This window comes from Macrobrachium rosenbergii, chromosome 6 (assembly GCF_040412425.1).
Source record: "Macrobrachium rosenbergii isolate ZJJX-2024 chromosome 6, ASM4041242v1, whole genome shotgun sequence".
In the NCBI taxonomy this organism is placed as follows: domain Eukaryota; kingdom Metazoa; phylum Arthropoda; class Malacostraca; order Decapoda; family Palaemonidae; genus Macrobrachium; species Macrobrachium rosenbergii.
The window spans coordinates 30,548,027-30,563,859 of NC_089746.1; the positions used below are offsets into that span (position 1 = coordinate 30,548,027).

Below are 15,833 nucleotides of genomic sequence, written 5' to 3' on the forward strand. Positions count from 1 at the left end.
ATAATGATAAACTTAGAAACAGGAAAATAGAGATTTTTATGCATTCTACCGATAAATGAAAAGGAGGTATCTTAGGAAAAATAGGGCACAAGAAAAACAGCACAAAAAAAAATCAGTATACAAAGAATGCCCTTATAAAGCCATTAGTAGCGCGGAGGATTTCAAATTTTGCAGCAATGCAAACAAATAACAGTTGCTTTAATAGTACATTTGGCACCGTTGAACTTATTTTTGTCGAAATGAGTTTGATTACGTAGGTTATTGAAATATACAATATATATATATATATATATATATATATATATATATATATATATAATATATATATATATATATATATATATATATATAGTATAATATATATATATATATATATATATATATATATATATATATATATATATATATATATAATATATATGATGTTTATATGTTATATATATTTAACTATATAATTCCATTGTTGCTGCTTTAAAATCCATTTTAGCAAATAATGTTAATGTTTCATTGTAGAAAAAGAAACCAACAAGTATCCCCTAAGACGAAGGCAACAATGAGAGAGAGAGAGAGAGAGAGAGAGAGAGAGAGAGAGAGAGAGAGAGAGATTCATTTGGTAATCTATTCAAACACTACAGCTGTATTAATAGAAACGGTATTTCGGCTTTTTTTTTTTTTAAATGGACAGCACCAACGGATAAACTTCATCTGGTTGGTTTTGTATTTCTCTGACTCAGTCACCAGATCGCAGCAACCGAGTTTTGCCAGTATATTTCCCAATAATTCCTTCTCTAAATAAAAAATAAAAAGAAATACAAACAAAATACATAAGATGGGGGTAAACTTCCTCAAATAGGACACTCTTTGGCATAAAATAGCCTAAGTTACAGACTTCCAAAGTCTGAGTGACTAACACTCATATCTCTTGCGACCAACTGTTCAAAAAATATAGCATTTTATGTTTTTGGCACAGTGAAATGTCCACATTCGTTCACATTTTGAGATTTTCATAAACTGGCGTCAGTCGCCAGTATTATTCCTTACGAAAATTTAAAAATTTAACAGTCATTTCTCACACAGGTGCAATTTCATTTCTGAGAATTTACAGATGTCAATTTTGCCATGTTGGCGAAATTATGGCGCGTCCTCCCATTACGCTGTTGGTGCAAATCAAAGATTTCGGTAACATTTGTTTTGGCATATTTGCATTCTCTCGTTATTTCTGTTCCGTTCAAATGACTTACTTTCTAGCATTCCACAAAAAAAAAAACGCAATTCGTTTTAATTTTTCCTCCGCTTAGCAGATAATCTCCGTACTCTTATTCTCTTCACTTGTGGTGATTATACACATGAGGACAAAAGCACAGATTTGACACTGAAGTTCAAGTTAAGAACTCAAGGAGAGTTAATCATTTTCTTGGGTTTCTCTTATATAAAAAGTTCGTTTATTGTTCAATGCCACGTAACTGTGAAGAGACCCCTCTTTGGTTACATTTTTGCCCTCCTTTTCAGATTTTCAATCTATCCTTTCTTGAGTTGCTTCTATAATGGGAAACGATATGGGTCCTTTGGTCGGAGCGTTGTCCATCAATTTTTACCAGTGACCTAACATAATTAACTGCCTTGCGGTATTACTGGGCCTTTGTAAAGAGCGATTTTCATTTCTTGCTCATACCATAAACACCAGCTGAGTAACCTTGTACAGACACTCCAGGTTTAAACCCAACTCCACAAGGATGCGTGTAACGAATATTGTCCTCTTCACTGCACATGTTTTGCACGTGTTATGGGAATAAAAAGCGCACGCGTTCTACGAGCAAATGTGAATGGTTTTCATGTACTTGCAAGTCTTGCATTTGACCTCGCAACACCACTGGAAGGTGCAAGAACACCTCTCTTGCACTTCGACAACTCGCGTGTGGAACTCCCGCCCACAGCACATGAGGTCGCAGCCGTCGACGCCTATGCTGGTCTTGTTGCACTCTCGGCCAGAAGTGCCGCGGATGCCTGAAAGAAGAAGAAACATGAGTTTTCTTTAGTTGGGGTTGGGTGTGGGCGGCGGGGGGCCGGGAGGGAGGGGATTCTAGAGACTCGACAGGGGAGATTCTGGGGTCATTTCTTAAAGAGAATTTTCAGAGAACAAAAGCAAAATGCAACCATTGGTATTGTTTCAAGTACAGCGATTTTAGGCTTGGGGGTGAAATGGCTTGGATGTTTCATGTTGATTTTCAGTGCTTTCAGTAAATTATTATTGTTATTGGTACTGGTGAAGGACACATTCATTTCTTTTTTCTTTCTATTTTCTTCGCTTTCGGCCAGGAAATGACATTAGGATATCTGTCATAAAGCTCTTGTCTGTTAAAAATAATTAAGTAAAAGATAATGGCAATATTTCTTGATCTGACCTAAGATAAAATTTCAATCGACATTTAAAATACTTTTCTCTTCTGCTTACTTTTAGCGTTTAATATAAATGCCGCTTCTGCATTCGAGAAAAACGTAGTTTGATAAATTATGATAAAAGTATTTTATAGATAACCAGTTTAATGAATTGCTTATGAAAGAACGCTGGTTGTATGTTGGTAATCAATAATCATTAATAAAGAAAATCAATATTTTTACGAAGATCTGAAAATTTAGACTTAATGAATAAATTCAAAGTAATAGACAACAAACATGCCTTATATACTAGTAATTTGAAAATATATTTTTTTAGGAGATTGCCTGAAACAGCATAAAAGTAAGTAAATAGGTATGTAAATATATAAATATAAAAAATAAGTAATAAGTAAAATAAACATAAAATGTTCTGTTGGCTAAGAGAATTGTGATACAACAGCCTTATCTACTTTATTACCCTTAAAAAATTCCATACAAGTAACTCTGAGATGGTTTTTGCCTTCAGACGGTTTTTCTTCTTCTTCTTTCAGTAATACGAAATTGAGTAATGCAACAAACTTCTTTTCAACTCTCTCTTCTTTGATGACATTGCCTCAGTCCTGTTTCATTTATTATGGAATTTATAGGTATAAAAGCTCCTGCAAGGCTAAACTTCTATTCTTTCACAAGAAAATTAGTACAAGGAATTTTCACAGACTTCACGCAAACAACCCCCCTTCCCCATCTCTATCTTATCTACACACAATACATAACGCACGGTACCAAAATGACATCAAAATAACAGGCCAGTTTGTCAGTGATAGCCCAAATCTCCCGCATGGGAAATAAACTCACCCAGTTTCCGGTTCCTGACACAGAAATCGGGAGAGTCCTCCAAGTAGACGAGATCCTTCTTGGTGGGCGGCTTGTGATCCTGGTTGTAAGGCTTCAGGAGCTTGTAGTATTTCTTCTTCTTCTTCTTGCGGTTCTTCCTCCTCCTGTTCCTCCGGCGGTCGTTGGGCGCCCTGGCGTTGCCGGCGTTCTTCAGTAGCACCCTGGAGGCGCCGTCGAAGCGGTCCTGAAAGAGAAGACTGGAGTGAGTTTTTTTTTTTTTTTTTTTTTTAAGATTTCCCAGCGATGACCAAATGACATGGAAATCAATTGCATTATTGTCGACTGTTGACTTTCCTCTTTTATATGTCACGGTAAATATGTGAAATCAGGGATTTCATGAAATCCCTAGGGAATTTGTGAAATGACCAATTCGCTTAGGAACATCTGATCCCCGAGGACTAGTACTAAACACGGCTGAACAGTGATTCATATATATTGTTTCGCCGTGTTTAGTACTTGCCCTTGGGGTCAAATGTTTTTCGTTGTGTTTAGTACTAGCCCCTGGGGATCAAATGTTCCTAGGGATTTACCTTGCAGCTGCACACCTTTGCATAACATGTTTTTAATGAAATCCCGACATAACAGTGGCTCAGCTGGTAGCAGCTAAGTATTTTATGACCTATGAGACTTGTTGGTAGCCCTTGTGTCTTAAGTGCATGTATATCAGTATGTATGTATATATATAGTATATATATATATATATATATATATATATATATATATATATATATATATATATATATTATATACATATACTATATATATATATATATATTTTAAATATATATATATATATATATATATATATATATATATATATATATATATATATATATATATATATATATATATATATATATATATATATATATATAACGCAGAATGAAACGTTTGTACGTGAACAAAAGGAAAACGAAAAAATTAGTAGAAATAATATTTTAAACAAATGCCCAAAACGGGGATTTTCAATTCTTACTCAAAAGAGGTAGTTAACCCTAGACTGAGATAACACAGCAGCCACGAACAGCAGCCTGGATATTTCAGTAATTAAAAAAAAAAAAAAAAACGATATAAATATCCTGCATAAAAACTCAGGTATCAGTTTCACAGCAGTAATGCAAGGCTATGTAAACTTAATTATAGTAATATTCATTTGTACTTGGTTGCGAATCATAAACCTGTGTAGTAAGTTTTACGTAATGTATCCAGTTATCCGGTACACATACACACACACACACACATATATATATATATATGTATGTGTATATATATATATATATAGAATATTTCATTTCATATCGTTACGACAAGATATCCACGCGAATTAAAAATTATTTCCTCAAAGTGATGAAAAGAAATATGCGACAGGCTTATGCTACAAATTATTTCGTGAGCTCTAAAATAAATTACAAGTTACGTTCAGGAAGATCTATTCATCATGTGCTTTATTTTAAACTTCCATGAAAGACAAGTATAAGAAGGGAGTATGATATAAAAATAATACTTGCAAAATTAGCGATTTCAAGGATATCCATGGATCGCATTCGGTCATGTTCCGAGAAGGAAGACGCTACTAAGACTTAAGAGTCCTTGGCAAAAACAACATCGTTCCCGTTCGGACGGACAGTCGGACAGTTGAACCTTTGGACTTTCGACTAAAACATCGTTCTGGGCGGTAGACGTTTAACGGGCGTTTCCTAAGTGGTCCTTTTTTCCTCAGTGAGTGGCGTTTTCAGTTCCTCCTGAATTTGTCGTAGCGTAATAGGCCCTGGGAAGTTTTTACGGAAAAACCGTTTATCACGCGACTAGACTACAGTTGGTGCTTTGACTTCCATCGATTGTTGTCACTTCGTTGGTCAAGTTGTAATAAACCCCGTGCTTCTGCAAGGTAACACTGAAACTTGACTATATTATTGCTAATATTGTATATTTGTTCTGGGGATTTTCGAATCTTGTTGCGTCTTTAGTCTTGTACAAATCTCTGGCAGTCATTGTAACTTTTTCTGTGGGCGTTTACCCATAATCTGACGTGAGTAAACGCCCAAATTTTTATTTAGTATTTAGAGTAAGTTACGCACAGCTCTAAAGCTTTGTCTTTTCCAGGTTGTTTTTGGTACGAGTTTGAGTTCCTGTTCTAACGGTAAAGAATCACGCATGATAAAGCTGCTCTCTTTAGCAACAGGTATGTAGGAGGTATTTTTTCGCCAAATTTAGTAAGTCCTTTTTTGTTATAAATTTAGTGTTTAATTTGTCCTATTTTTAAGATTTTATAATAAGTTTATTTTTAATTAAATTTACCTTAATTTTTGTAATTTACTTTGTCATAAATAATTTTTGTAATTTAATGTTATGTCAATTTACTTTAATTTTTGTAATATACTTTGTGTATATACTGTTCTTGAACAGTATATATATGTTATCCTCCACCCCTTAAGGGGAGGCGCCCCTGGAGGGGTGGGGGAGCCCCCATGTTCTGCGTAGTAGGTCGTATGACCTACTATGCGGGTTCTTGGGTGGTTTTGGTAGGTAGGGATTTGAGCTATTATTTTTTTTTTGTTAGTTCTGGTAGGTACCCTAGGTGTTTAAATGTGCTTGGCTACCTCCACTCAGTAAGTTTGTAGATGCTTCCTAAAGTTTGAGGAAATTAAAAATGTTTATGGCATCGAACTGCAATATTCAGCATTAAAACAAATTTATGTCCAGGTCTGGCGTCTTGGTATGTTTTACTTTAGCATTTTAGCTTCCTGAAAATGGATGAAGTTGGTGGTTAGGTTGTCATTCAAGTTTTTGCTAATATTCATTAAGGTTTTGCCCGAATTTAAATTTTTAAGCGCAAAGTTGGAGTGAGACTAAGTAGAATTTTCATTGGATTCAAACTTGGTATTCCCTTTCTCGCAACAGAAAAATAACGGTTATAGGCAGCTCCCTAAATGCTTACACAAAAGCTAATCTCTGGAAAATCATCAAAAACCGTTCAAAGTTTTTCCCAGACAGATTATGCCCAGAGCAATGTTTGAATTTCTGCTGTTAGCAGATGGAATTAGTTTTATGAAGTTTGTCAGTAACTCATAGCTAGGAACTTTCAGCTCCTGTTAACAGACAACACGAAAGCAAATTTTTTAGTTGAAAGTATTGAGATATTAAGTCGCCGATATTTTTTTGCACCGAATAATTGGAATATGAGCTTGCTTTGAGTAGGGTGTAGTGAAGTTGTTTGTCAGGTATGCTGGTTGGTTAGTTTTGATACTATTAGGTTACTCATAGCATAAGCAGTGGATCTGATGCTATCCGGTAACACTGAGTTTGTATTTTACTCGATGAATACAGGCAATGAGTTCGTTGCTCATGGCAATGAGTTCGTTGCTCATGGCAATGAGTTCGTTGCTCATGGCAATGAGTTCGTTGCTCATGGCAATGAGTTCGTTGCTCATGGCAATGAGTTCGTTGCTCATGGCAATGAGTTCGTTGCTCATGGCAATGAGTTCGTTGCTCATGGCAATGAGTTCGTTGCTCATGAACGTGTAGGCAATGAGTTCGTTACTCTATGAATACACTGTGAACGTAGGCAATGAGTTCGTTGGGCTGTGTCCACACGAGTTTGCTTTGTTCGACGAACTTTGTCCGGTGTGACGTCAGAAGCGGGCAAAGTTCTTTGTCCGCTGTTTCTCCGCTTCTGACGTCACAACGGACAAAGTTCGTCGAACAAAGCTCGATCGTGTGGACGCAGCATTACTCTTATGAATACACTGTGAACGTAGGTAATGAGTTCGTTATTCTATGAACGTAGGCAATGAATTTTACTCTATGAACATGTTACAAGTTAAGATTTCTTTAACTTTAAAACGCGTATTTTCTCCTTTTCTGGACGAGGCTCTTGTCGCAGGTGAGGTGCGAACGATGTGGCTGGTACCGGTAGGGAGTTAGGCAGTTGCTGCCTTGACTTCTCGATGGTTTGTCCGTCTTTGTCTTATTTCGGCACTGCATTGAAGTATCGATAATTACGACGTTGATGGAGATCGTCTTCGATGTAGTCTGGTATTGTCGCCGTGACCATGTAATGGTTTAAGTGCGTAGCCGCAAGGTTATAAGAAGAGCTGGGCTGGCTTACACGAAGCACTGGTTGCGGTTTAAACAATTTTAAGTGAGAACTGTTGGTACGTAGGTTTGTGCACACCCACGAGGATTTCTGTACTTATGTTGTAATTGCCCCCACCAAGATTGGTGCACTCTGTCATTTGCTTTCCTACTGTGGGAGATACTGCCAAATTTCTCGGCAAGATACATATCTTCATGGTTTGGCTGTTATCAAGAATCCAGGACTTGCTGTTGTTCCTTGAAAACTTATATGTACAACGTTCAGTATGCATGTGTTCACTAAATATTAGTACCCAACTATTGTTAATAAATTCATTGATATTTGTTCAGTTTTTATCCATAAGCCTTTCTTGTACTGGTTTGTCCATGGAACACTGAGAACGGAGATGTTTTGTATAAAGAACCTGATTATGGGATAACAAGACCCGTAACACTACATTTACACAAGCAATGATTTTGTTTCTCAAACACAGGCAGTAAGTTTGATTCTCATGCACAAGCAATGAGTTTGGAAGTTATTCTTGAATACTGGCAATGAGTTTGCAATGTTGCTCATGAACACTGACAATAATTGTGTGATACTCACGAATACTGGTAATCGTTTTGTGATGCCATCTATGAACTTGGGCAATGAATTTTTCATATAGCTATATAGCACCTTAAATGTTTAAAAGGTCATCAGGCAGTTAATGCATGTACCAACATACATTTTCAATTAAGTATACTAAGGCAGGGGCTGTTAGTCTTTTTGATAATGATTAGTGGCGGAACTAATCTGATAATCATTTCCTCCCCTAACAAGAGGTCACATTACACAATTTCGTTGCTTTATTGTATAGTTAAGCGGTTTATTTAACTTTTACATGAACTCTTGAAACATCAAAGGGTATCTTTTTAAGAATACGACTTTGATCATAATATGTGAGTTATTTAATTTTGATTCTGGCAGTTTTCAGAATAGTACATTTTAAGTTCATATAAAATTTTTTTTGTTTCTACGTATAGTGAAAATTTTTAACGAAATGGAGTCAGAAGTAGGGTAGCTTTGTCAAGTATAAATTTTTGTTATACGGCCTTAATGCACAATTATGGTGTAAAATGTATGAGATAATCTTAATCAGACTGGTTACAAGTTTTCAGTGGGTAATAACCTTTTTTTGGGCATTGATTTATAAGCTAATTAATCTTAGAGTAAAAGATACCGTACCTATTTCAAGAAATATTAATGTTCTCTTTACGGAGGTGCCGAGTATTTGCCGTTGTTTTTCTGTACAGGTCACAACTTGCTGGAGGAACCAGAATTCAAGGAAATGTGCAGACACGGGGCGGATTTGCGAACCTTTCAGTGTTAGGCTGCGTCTACACGATCGAGCTTTGTTCGACGAACTTTGTCCGATATGACGTCAGAAGCCGAGAAACAGCGGGCAACTGACTTTACCCGCTTCTGACGTCACACCGGACACAAAGTTCGTCGAACAAAGCTCGATCGTGTGGACGTAGCCTTAGGTTGATGTTTCTAGGTGTCCAAGAAGTCGACAAGATAGATGTATTGTAGGCTTCTATTCATTTAATTTCTAAATTTTCCATGCTGCGCTTTTCGTAAAATTCCGATCGGCTTGTAAGTTAGGTTCTTCGGATATTCTACATTCGTAAACCTACCATTTACCTGTGTATTATAATTTTTTTTTAACAAATAGGTCTTTTAGTTTTTATTTCTTGACTACTTCCTCGGTATTTTTATGGGGGAAAACAAAGTATGGGGAATCTGGTTATCATCCATAAAATTACAGATGTTAAAGGTATAAACTACTTAATCTAGAAGAAATATACCAGACTACTTAACAGTATTCACGTATGAGTGAATACACATGTGAAAGGCTTCTATCAAATTTTAAACAAAAGCAAAGTAATGTAAGCCACCCACATGGAATTGTTGATTCCATTTGCTCAACTTTTCTAGTGGAAAGATGGTCTGGGTATTGGCTGTGACGACTCAAATGCCCTTAGCTAATCTGTGGGACAACGAGCTGAATCTGACCCCATACTAATGAATAAATGTACAGTATCAAGAGTCGTTCAATGTATTGGGAGCAAAAAACTCGCGTAAATTACGCAATTTTACTACTTTAGGACAAACTGTAATTAGAAAGTAAAACTAAATATAAAATTGTTTCATGGAGCTAGTATGAAGAAATTATTTCCATTCACTGGTGTGAAAAATTTGATAATGTGATGGTCAGCTACACTTCTGTGGACCAAGGTCTTAAGCTGCGTGGATAAATATAGGGTTTCTAGGACAATTGCCCCCAAAGGACAACTACCCCTTGGACAGTTGCCCACCATTACACAAGTTTCAAAAAAGTTATATTAGTTCCCAGTCATTCAGAAAATAGTTACAGGCAGTTTCATCCATGAATAAACAATTCTCGAAGAAATGTTACTAATTACATAATCACTAACTGCCTGGTTATAAAAGAATTGTCAACATAGTAAATACAAGCCAACGACTAGTCTGAATTCAGGCGTTTAGGAAACAGTTACAGGCACTTTCCTCTATAAATAAATATTTCTTGAAATTATTACTAATTACATAATTACTGTCTGGTTAAATATTTATAAAAAAAACTATTAAGTAGCAACAAGCCAATGTCTCGTCAGAATTCAATCTTGAACTGATCAGTGTATCTACATGTACACCTCTCAAATAAGTAGAATAAATTAAATCGCCCATCATGGAGTGCGTCCGAAGTGAACGTGGTAAAGTTAAGCTTATTTATGATGGTTACATCTATGTGAAGCAGAAAGAATTGGCACATAGAATGTAAGAAACTTTAAAATCTAAGTTAAAGTTTGTGGAAATGAAATAGTTTGCCATGTAAATGATACACTCATGCTGCAGACATACACATGCTGCCAAGAAGTCTTGTTTGTATGGAAGAAAATAAAGAGGAAAGCTATTAGCACCCAAGAGACCACACAGCAAATCATTACCCAGGCAAATCAAGTGGTGCCTCAACTCAACTACCGCCTGTAATTTAAGCCCTGTCCACACTAGCGGGCACTGCCCGACGGGCAAACGCTGTTCCCATACCTGTTCCACTATACTGACCAACCGAGTATGGAGCTAGAACGATGCGATTGTCTGGTAACGCTGCTTCACAAGCGAGAGAAAATATAAACAGCTGGAAGTGCCCGACGGGCATGCCCGCTAGTGTGGACAGGGCCTTAGGCCCTGTCCACACTAGCGGGCACTGCCTGACGGGCAAACACTGTTCCCATAACCGTTCCACTATACTGACCGACCAAGTATGGCGCCAGAACGATGCGACTGTCTGGTAACACTGCTTCAGAAGCGAGAGAAAATATAAACAGCTGGAAGTGCCCTACGGGCATGCCCGCTAGTGTGGACAGGGCCTTAAGCCCTGTCCACACTAGCGGGCACTGCCTGACGGGCAAACACTGTTCCCATAACCCGTTCCACTATAATGGCCGACCGAGAATGGAGCCAGAACGATGCGATTGTCTGGTAACACTGCTTCAGAAGCGAGAGAAAATATAAACAGCTGGAAGTGCCCGTCGGGCATGCCCGCTAGTGTGGACAGGCCTCTCATATCCGACGTGCAACAAGGAGCTACAGACAAGCTGTCTGTGCTTTTCCCTCATCCCATTCCGTCGAACCTAACAGACATGGTCATTCCATCCGAGTACAGGATGACAGCAGATGAAGATTTTCTGCTTTATGATAGTGGATCGAGTGAGCAGCGAATCCTTTTTTTCCACATATACAAACATCAGCCTACTGAAGATTTTAAATAACTGGTTTGGTGATGGGACGTTCCAAGTTGTATCCCCGAGCTGTTTTACCAACTGTACACCACTCGTTATTTTACTTCGGAAATAGTTATTCCTTGTGTTTGTGCTCTGCTAGCAAATAACCAGCAACTTATCAAGACATTCTCCAACAACTCCTCACTGTCAATCCTATGCTCAATCCAAAGACCTTCCTTATAGACTATGAACAAGCTACTAGGAGTGCTATTGAAGAGGTCTTCCCCAACGTAACAATCAAGGGATGTTTCCACCACTTATCACAAAGCACATATGTACCGCAAGGTGCAATCTGAGGGTCTCCAAAGTGAATGCCAAACTGACGCTAATTTCGCCCTGCAAATTCGTATGATTCCAGCTGTGGCATTTGTTCCGCCAGATAAAGTGATTGAAGCATTTCAGACCGCAAGAGACTTTGCCACCTGAAGCTGATGTTATCATAGACTACTTCGAATATACAGTACATATATTGGCAGAGAACGTCGACACACCAGGCGAGCTCCACGTTTCCCTGTTAGCATGTGGAATGTGTATGATGGTGTAGTTGAAGATTTACCTAATTGGAAGAATGGCATAACCATGTGCAAGCTAGCATTACTTCCTTCCATCCAAATACAATGGAGATTTCTTGAAGTACTGAAAAGGGAGCCTGCACTACACCAGCGTCACCATCAGTCCGATGCTCGCAGGACATCCAGCACCGCCTACGCGGAAACGTTATCTAGATTCTGGTGTCAGAACACCAAACATCGTACAAGACTTCGAGAACCGCCATGTGTTGGACTTTTTGGGATATACGAGTATAGCCCACAATTTACAATTTTAGTACATTAAATCATTGCTTTTCAATATTTTTACAACTTACAAATTTACAGTTTTAAATATATATTTTTTTAACATTCATGTATTATTGAATAATTCTTCTTAAAGGATAAGTTTAAACATCTATGTTTCATTGAATAACTATTCTTAAGGGATAACAAATAAAACATCAGTTCTATTTGTTTAAGTAGTGTAAATCTCCCATAATTGTTTTTCTCTGATTTTTCTCTAAAGGGGGCCGATTATCCAGGGGACAGTTGTCTTATGGGAAAGTTGTCGGGGGGTGGGGATTATCCTGGGGCAATTGGCCTAGGGTAGTTGTCCTGGGGTTAGTTGTCCTGATGCCAAATGTGGGATTTAACACAGGTGAAAAAAATTTTAAGTTATAGATTATAAAAAAAAATCTGAAAGACTGAAGTTAAATTCTTTTTAAAGTACTGCGCGACGTTTTTAATGGGGGTGGGGGGAGGTGAGAATGAAGGTCGTTTGGCAAACAAATCTGGCTGACCTCATAAAGCTTTGAGATGCAAAGTTTCTTTTACCAAAAACATTTAATAACTTAATAACGAATTGCTGTTTAACAGGTCACTTCGATTCTGAATAACCTTATAGGTCCCAGCGCTTTGCTTTTTGCCTAAATTTCATATTCCATTCAATTCAATACGTCATTAGTATACGGTAATGACCATTTATTTTTACAACTATCCATGAAACCCCCATAGGATGGTAGTGCCGTCAGTGCACCTCATGCGGTACACTGTAGGCATTGCTTAAGGCTCTTTGCAGCGTCCCTTCCTCCCCTACCATCAACCCCTTTCATTCCTTTTACTGTACCTACGTTCGTATCCTCATATATCTCTCTTTCCACCCTCTCCTATCAATTGTTTCATAGTGCAACTGCTAGTTTTTCCTCCTGCTAGACCTTTCAAACCTTTCTACTCTCTATTTTCCCCTTCGGCGCTGAATGACCTCATACATCCCAGCGCTTGGTCTTAGGCTTAAATGCTATAGTCTATTCTATTCCATCCAAAAACCCAATTTAAAGACTAATAATTCACAGGACTGGCTGTTTAGGATAGTAACTATTACGGATACTACTAGGTTAATGAGTTTGTGAATTTGATACCGAATAGGAGATAAATTCGCAAAATAGTCGGACTTAGTAATCAAAGACGTTTGGAGGATTTTAACATGACTGCCGTTAGATATGGGATGCTTCACGTGGATGTATCATGTGAAAAGGTATTTGTGTTAATAGGTCTCTTTCATTGTTATCGTTTCTGTTTATTACGTAAATGAAAATTGTAAACTACTGAAGAAATTTGTAAATTAGTGAATGAAGTAAAATACAGGTTATAAAAAACTAATTGGTACATAGTTCCCATATTTTACAAATGAATTCTCAATACGGTTTTTAACAAACTGGTTGCTCTAGAACAGAATGGTTGTGGCAAAATGTTATTACCTTGTAAATACGTTTAGTTAACCGTAAAGAAACGAATCTGAGAAACGGGTGCCAGGCACGAACAATAAGCATTATAGTGAAAGAAGTAACTCTAAAATTATGGAGGTTACTTACCAGGATGGTTGTCTTAGTTTATTTGGAAAAAGATAAACGCCACTAAGGTTTTCTTTACGAAGGCACATCTCGGGATGCTGCTATGTCTGTTTTTACGCAAATCGTGCCGTCGTTTAATATGGGTCGTGCTATAAAAGCCAATAGACTATGCAAGCTTCATCGTAACTGAACGTTCTTTGAGGGGAAAAGCTGGAGGGGAAAGAGAGTTCAGGAATTCGAACTGGAATATAGAATTTAGGCCAAAAGCCAAGCGCTGGGACCTATGATGTCATTCAACGCTGAAGAGGAAATTGACAGTAAGAAGGTATGAAAAATGTAACATGAGGAAAACCTTGCCGCTGCATTGTGAAACAATCATTGTTAAAGAGAGTAGAAGGTCAGATGGAAGAAAAAGAATATGAAAAGAGGTAGAGAAAAAAAAGGAATGAAAGAGGTTGCAGCTATGAGCCGAAGGGACGCTGCAAAGAACCTTAAGTAATGCCTACAGTGCAACACGTGAGGTGCATTGACGGCACTATCCATCTACGGGAGAGTTGAGGAATTGCTTTGGCTGCGGATGGCAGACTCAATAAAGAATTGCTTAGGCCAAGGAGGATAGACCAGAAGTTAGGGCGAGGAAGTGAGGCGCGAAAACAAATTGCTTAGGCCCAGGAATGACATCAACAAGTATAAACCCTTCGGCCTCAGCTGCAACCCCTTCCATTCCTTTCACTGTACCTCCGTTCACATCCTCTTTCTTCCATCTTACTTTCCAACCCCTCCTAACAGTTGTTTCTTAGTGCAACTGCGAGGTTTTCCTCCTGTTACACCTTTCAAACCTTCTTACAGACTGTCAATTTCCGTTTCACTGCTGAATGACCTCATAGTTGCCAACGCTTTGCCCTTAGCCTAAATTCTATATTCCAATTCCAGTTCAACAAGCATAAAGCTATAGTTGAGTGAACAGTAATATACGTGATTGTGCATGACGCTTGGAAATGATGGTTTGTGTTTATAGTTTAGGGACTGAAAACCTTCTGGAAGGGAGCCTTGTGACATCACGACATCTAGGCCCCGTATGGGGTTAGCGCTGTCAGTGCACCTCACGTGGTGCACTGTAGGCATTACTTAAGGTTCTTGGCAGCGTTCCCTCGGTCCCTAGCTGCAACCTCTCATTTATTTTACTGTGCCTCCGTTTATATTCAATTTGACTTTCCACCCTCTCTAAAAATTGTTTCCTAGTGCAACTGAAGGTTTTCCCCGTTACTCCTCTCAGATCTTACTGTCAATTTCTCCTTCAGCGCTGAATGACCTCATAGGCCCCAGGGCTTGACCTTTGGCCTAAATTCTATTATTTTATCTATGACGTTTAAGGCGGCATTTAAGGCCTCGTCCACACGATCGGTTATCGCCCGGCTGCGTTGGTCCTTCAACTGGCACCATCCCCCTCGGCATAATTGTTATGTCCACACTTGCTTGTTTGCTTGTAGGTGAACTGAATTATTTTCTTCTTCTTAGGCAGTAGCAAATGAGAGGTAGCCAGGCCCATGCACGGTATATATATATATATATATATATATATATATATATATATATATATATATATATATATATATATATATATATATAATATAACAGCCGCATCATGGTGTTAATCGTTGATGTGTAAAACATCATGAACAGAGCGCATAAAATTTTAGCCAATGTAAACAATGTTGTATCGAAAATTAAGTATTGGGAAGTCTTATGAATAAATACTATATATATATATATACACATGTACGCATGTATACTCATTACGTATTTTTCTTGTAAATGGCAGCATCGTCGCCATGATCTTTCTTAGACCATGATCGTCGCTCCGTGTCAGCGGACAGTCACTCAGGCCCCAATACCGGGCACCACCGGTGAGCGCTCAACTACTGGTGTTGGAAGTTGGCTGGTTTGTCCCTACTTTTTGCCCGATGCCACAAGAGACAGATATGGAGGTCAGGGGATACAATGGAAGGGGTAAGGCGTAGGGCTTTACTCCGCAACCTGATAAATGGGGGTTACCATTCGCCAAACATAGTTTTTTCTTAGACCTATGTGGCTTCTCCCTGATTATGGTCAGCTAAGCTAGTTTGCTACATAATTATATATATATATATATATATATATATATATATATATATATATATATATATATATATATATATATATATACATGTGTGTGAAAACATTCTAACTATTGAGGCTCTTTATATAGGGTAGGTCAACG

The 15,833-nt window shown here is 37.9% G+C and overlaps 1 protein-coding gene across 1 annotated transcript in view; it reads right to left on the minus strand.

Moving 5' to 3' along the window:
* Nucleotides 1-662: 662 nt before the first annotated feature.
* LOC136839417 (protein Wnt-1-like) overlaps nt 663-15,833 on the minus strand; it is a 140,133-nt gene continuing 124,962 nt past the window's right edge. The window contains exons 6-7 of the mRNA XM_067105430.1: nt 3,232-3,454; nt 663-2,004 (exon numbers count right to left, since the gene is read on the minus strand). Coding sequence (XP_066961531.1) covers nt 1,808-2,004; nt 3,232-3,454 — 420 coding nt within the window. The 3' untranslated portion in view covers nt 663-1,807. The remainder of the gene's footprint in view (nt 2,005-3,231; nt 3,455-15,833) is intronic.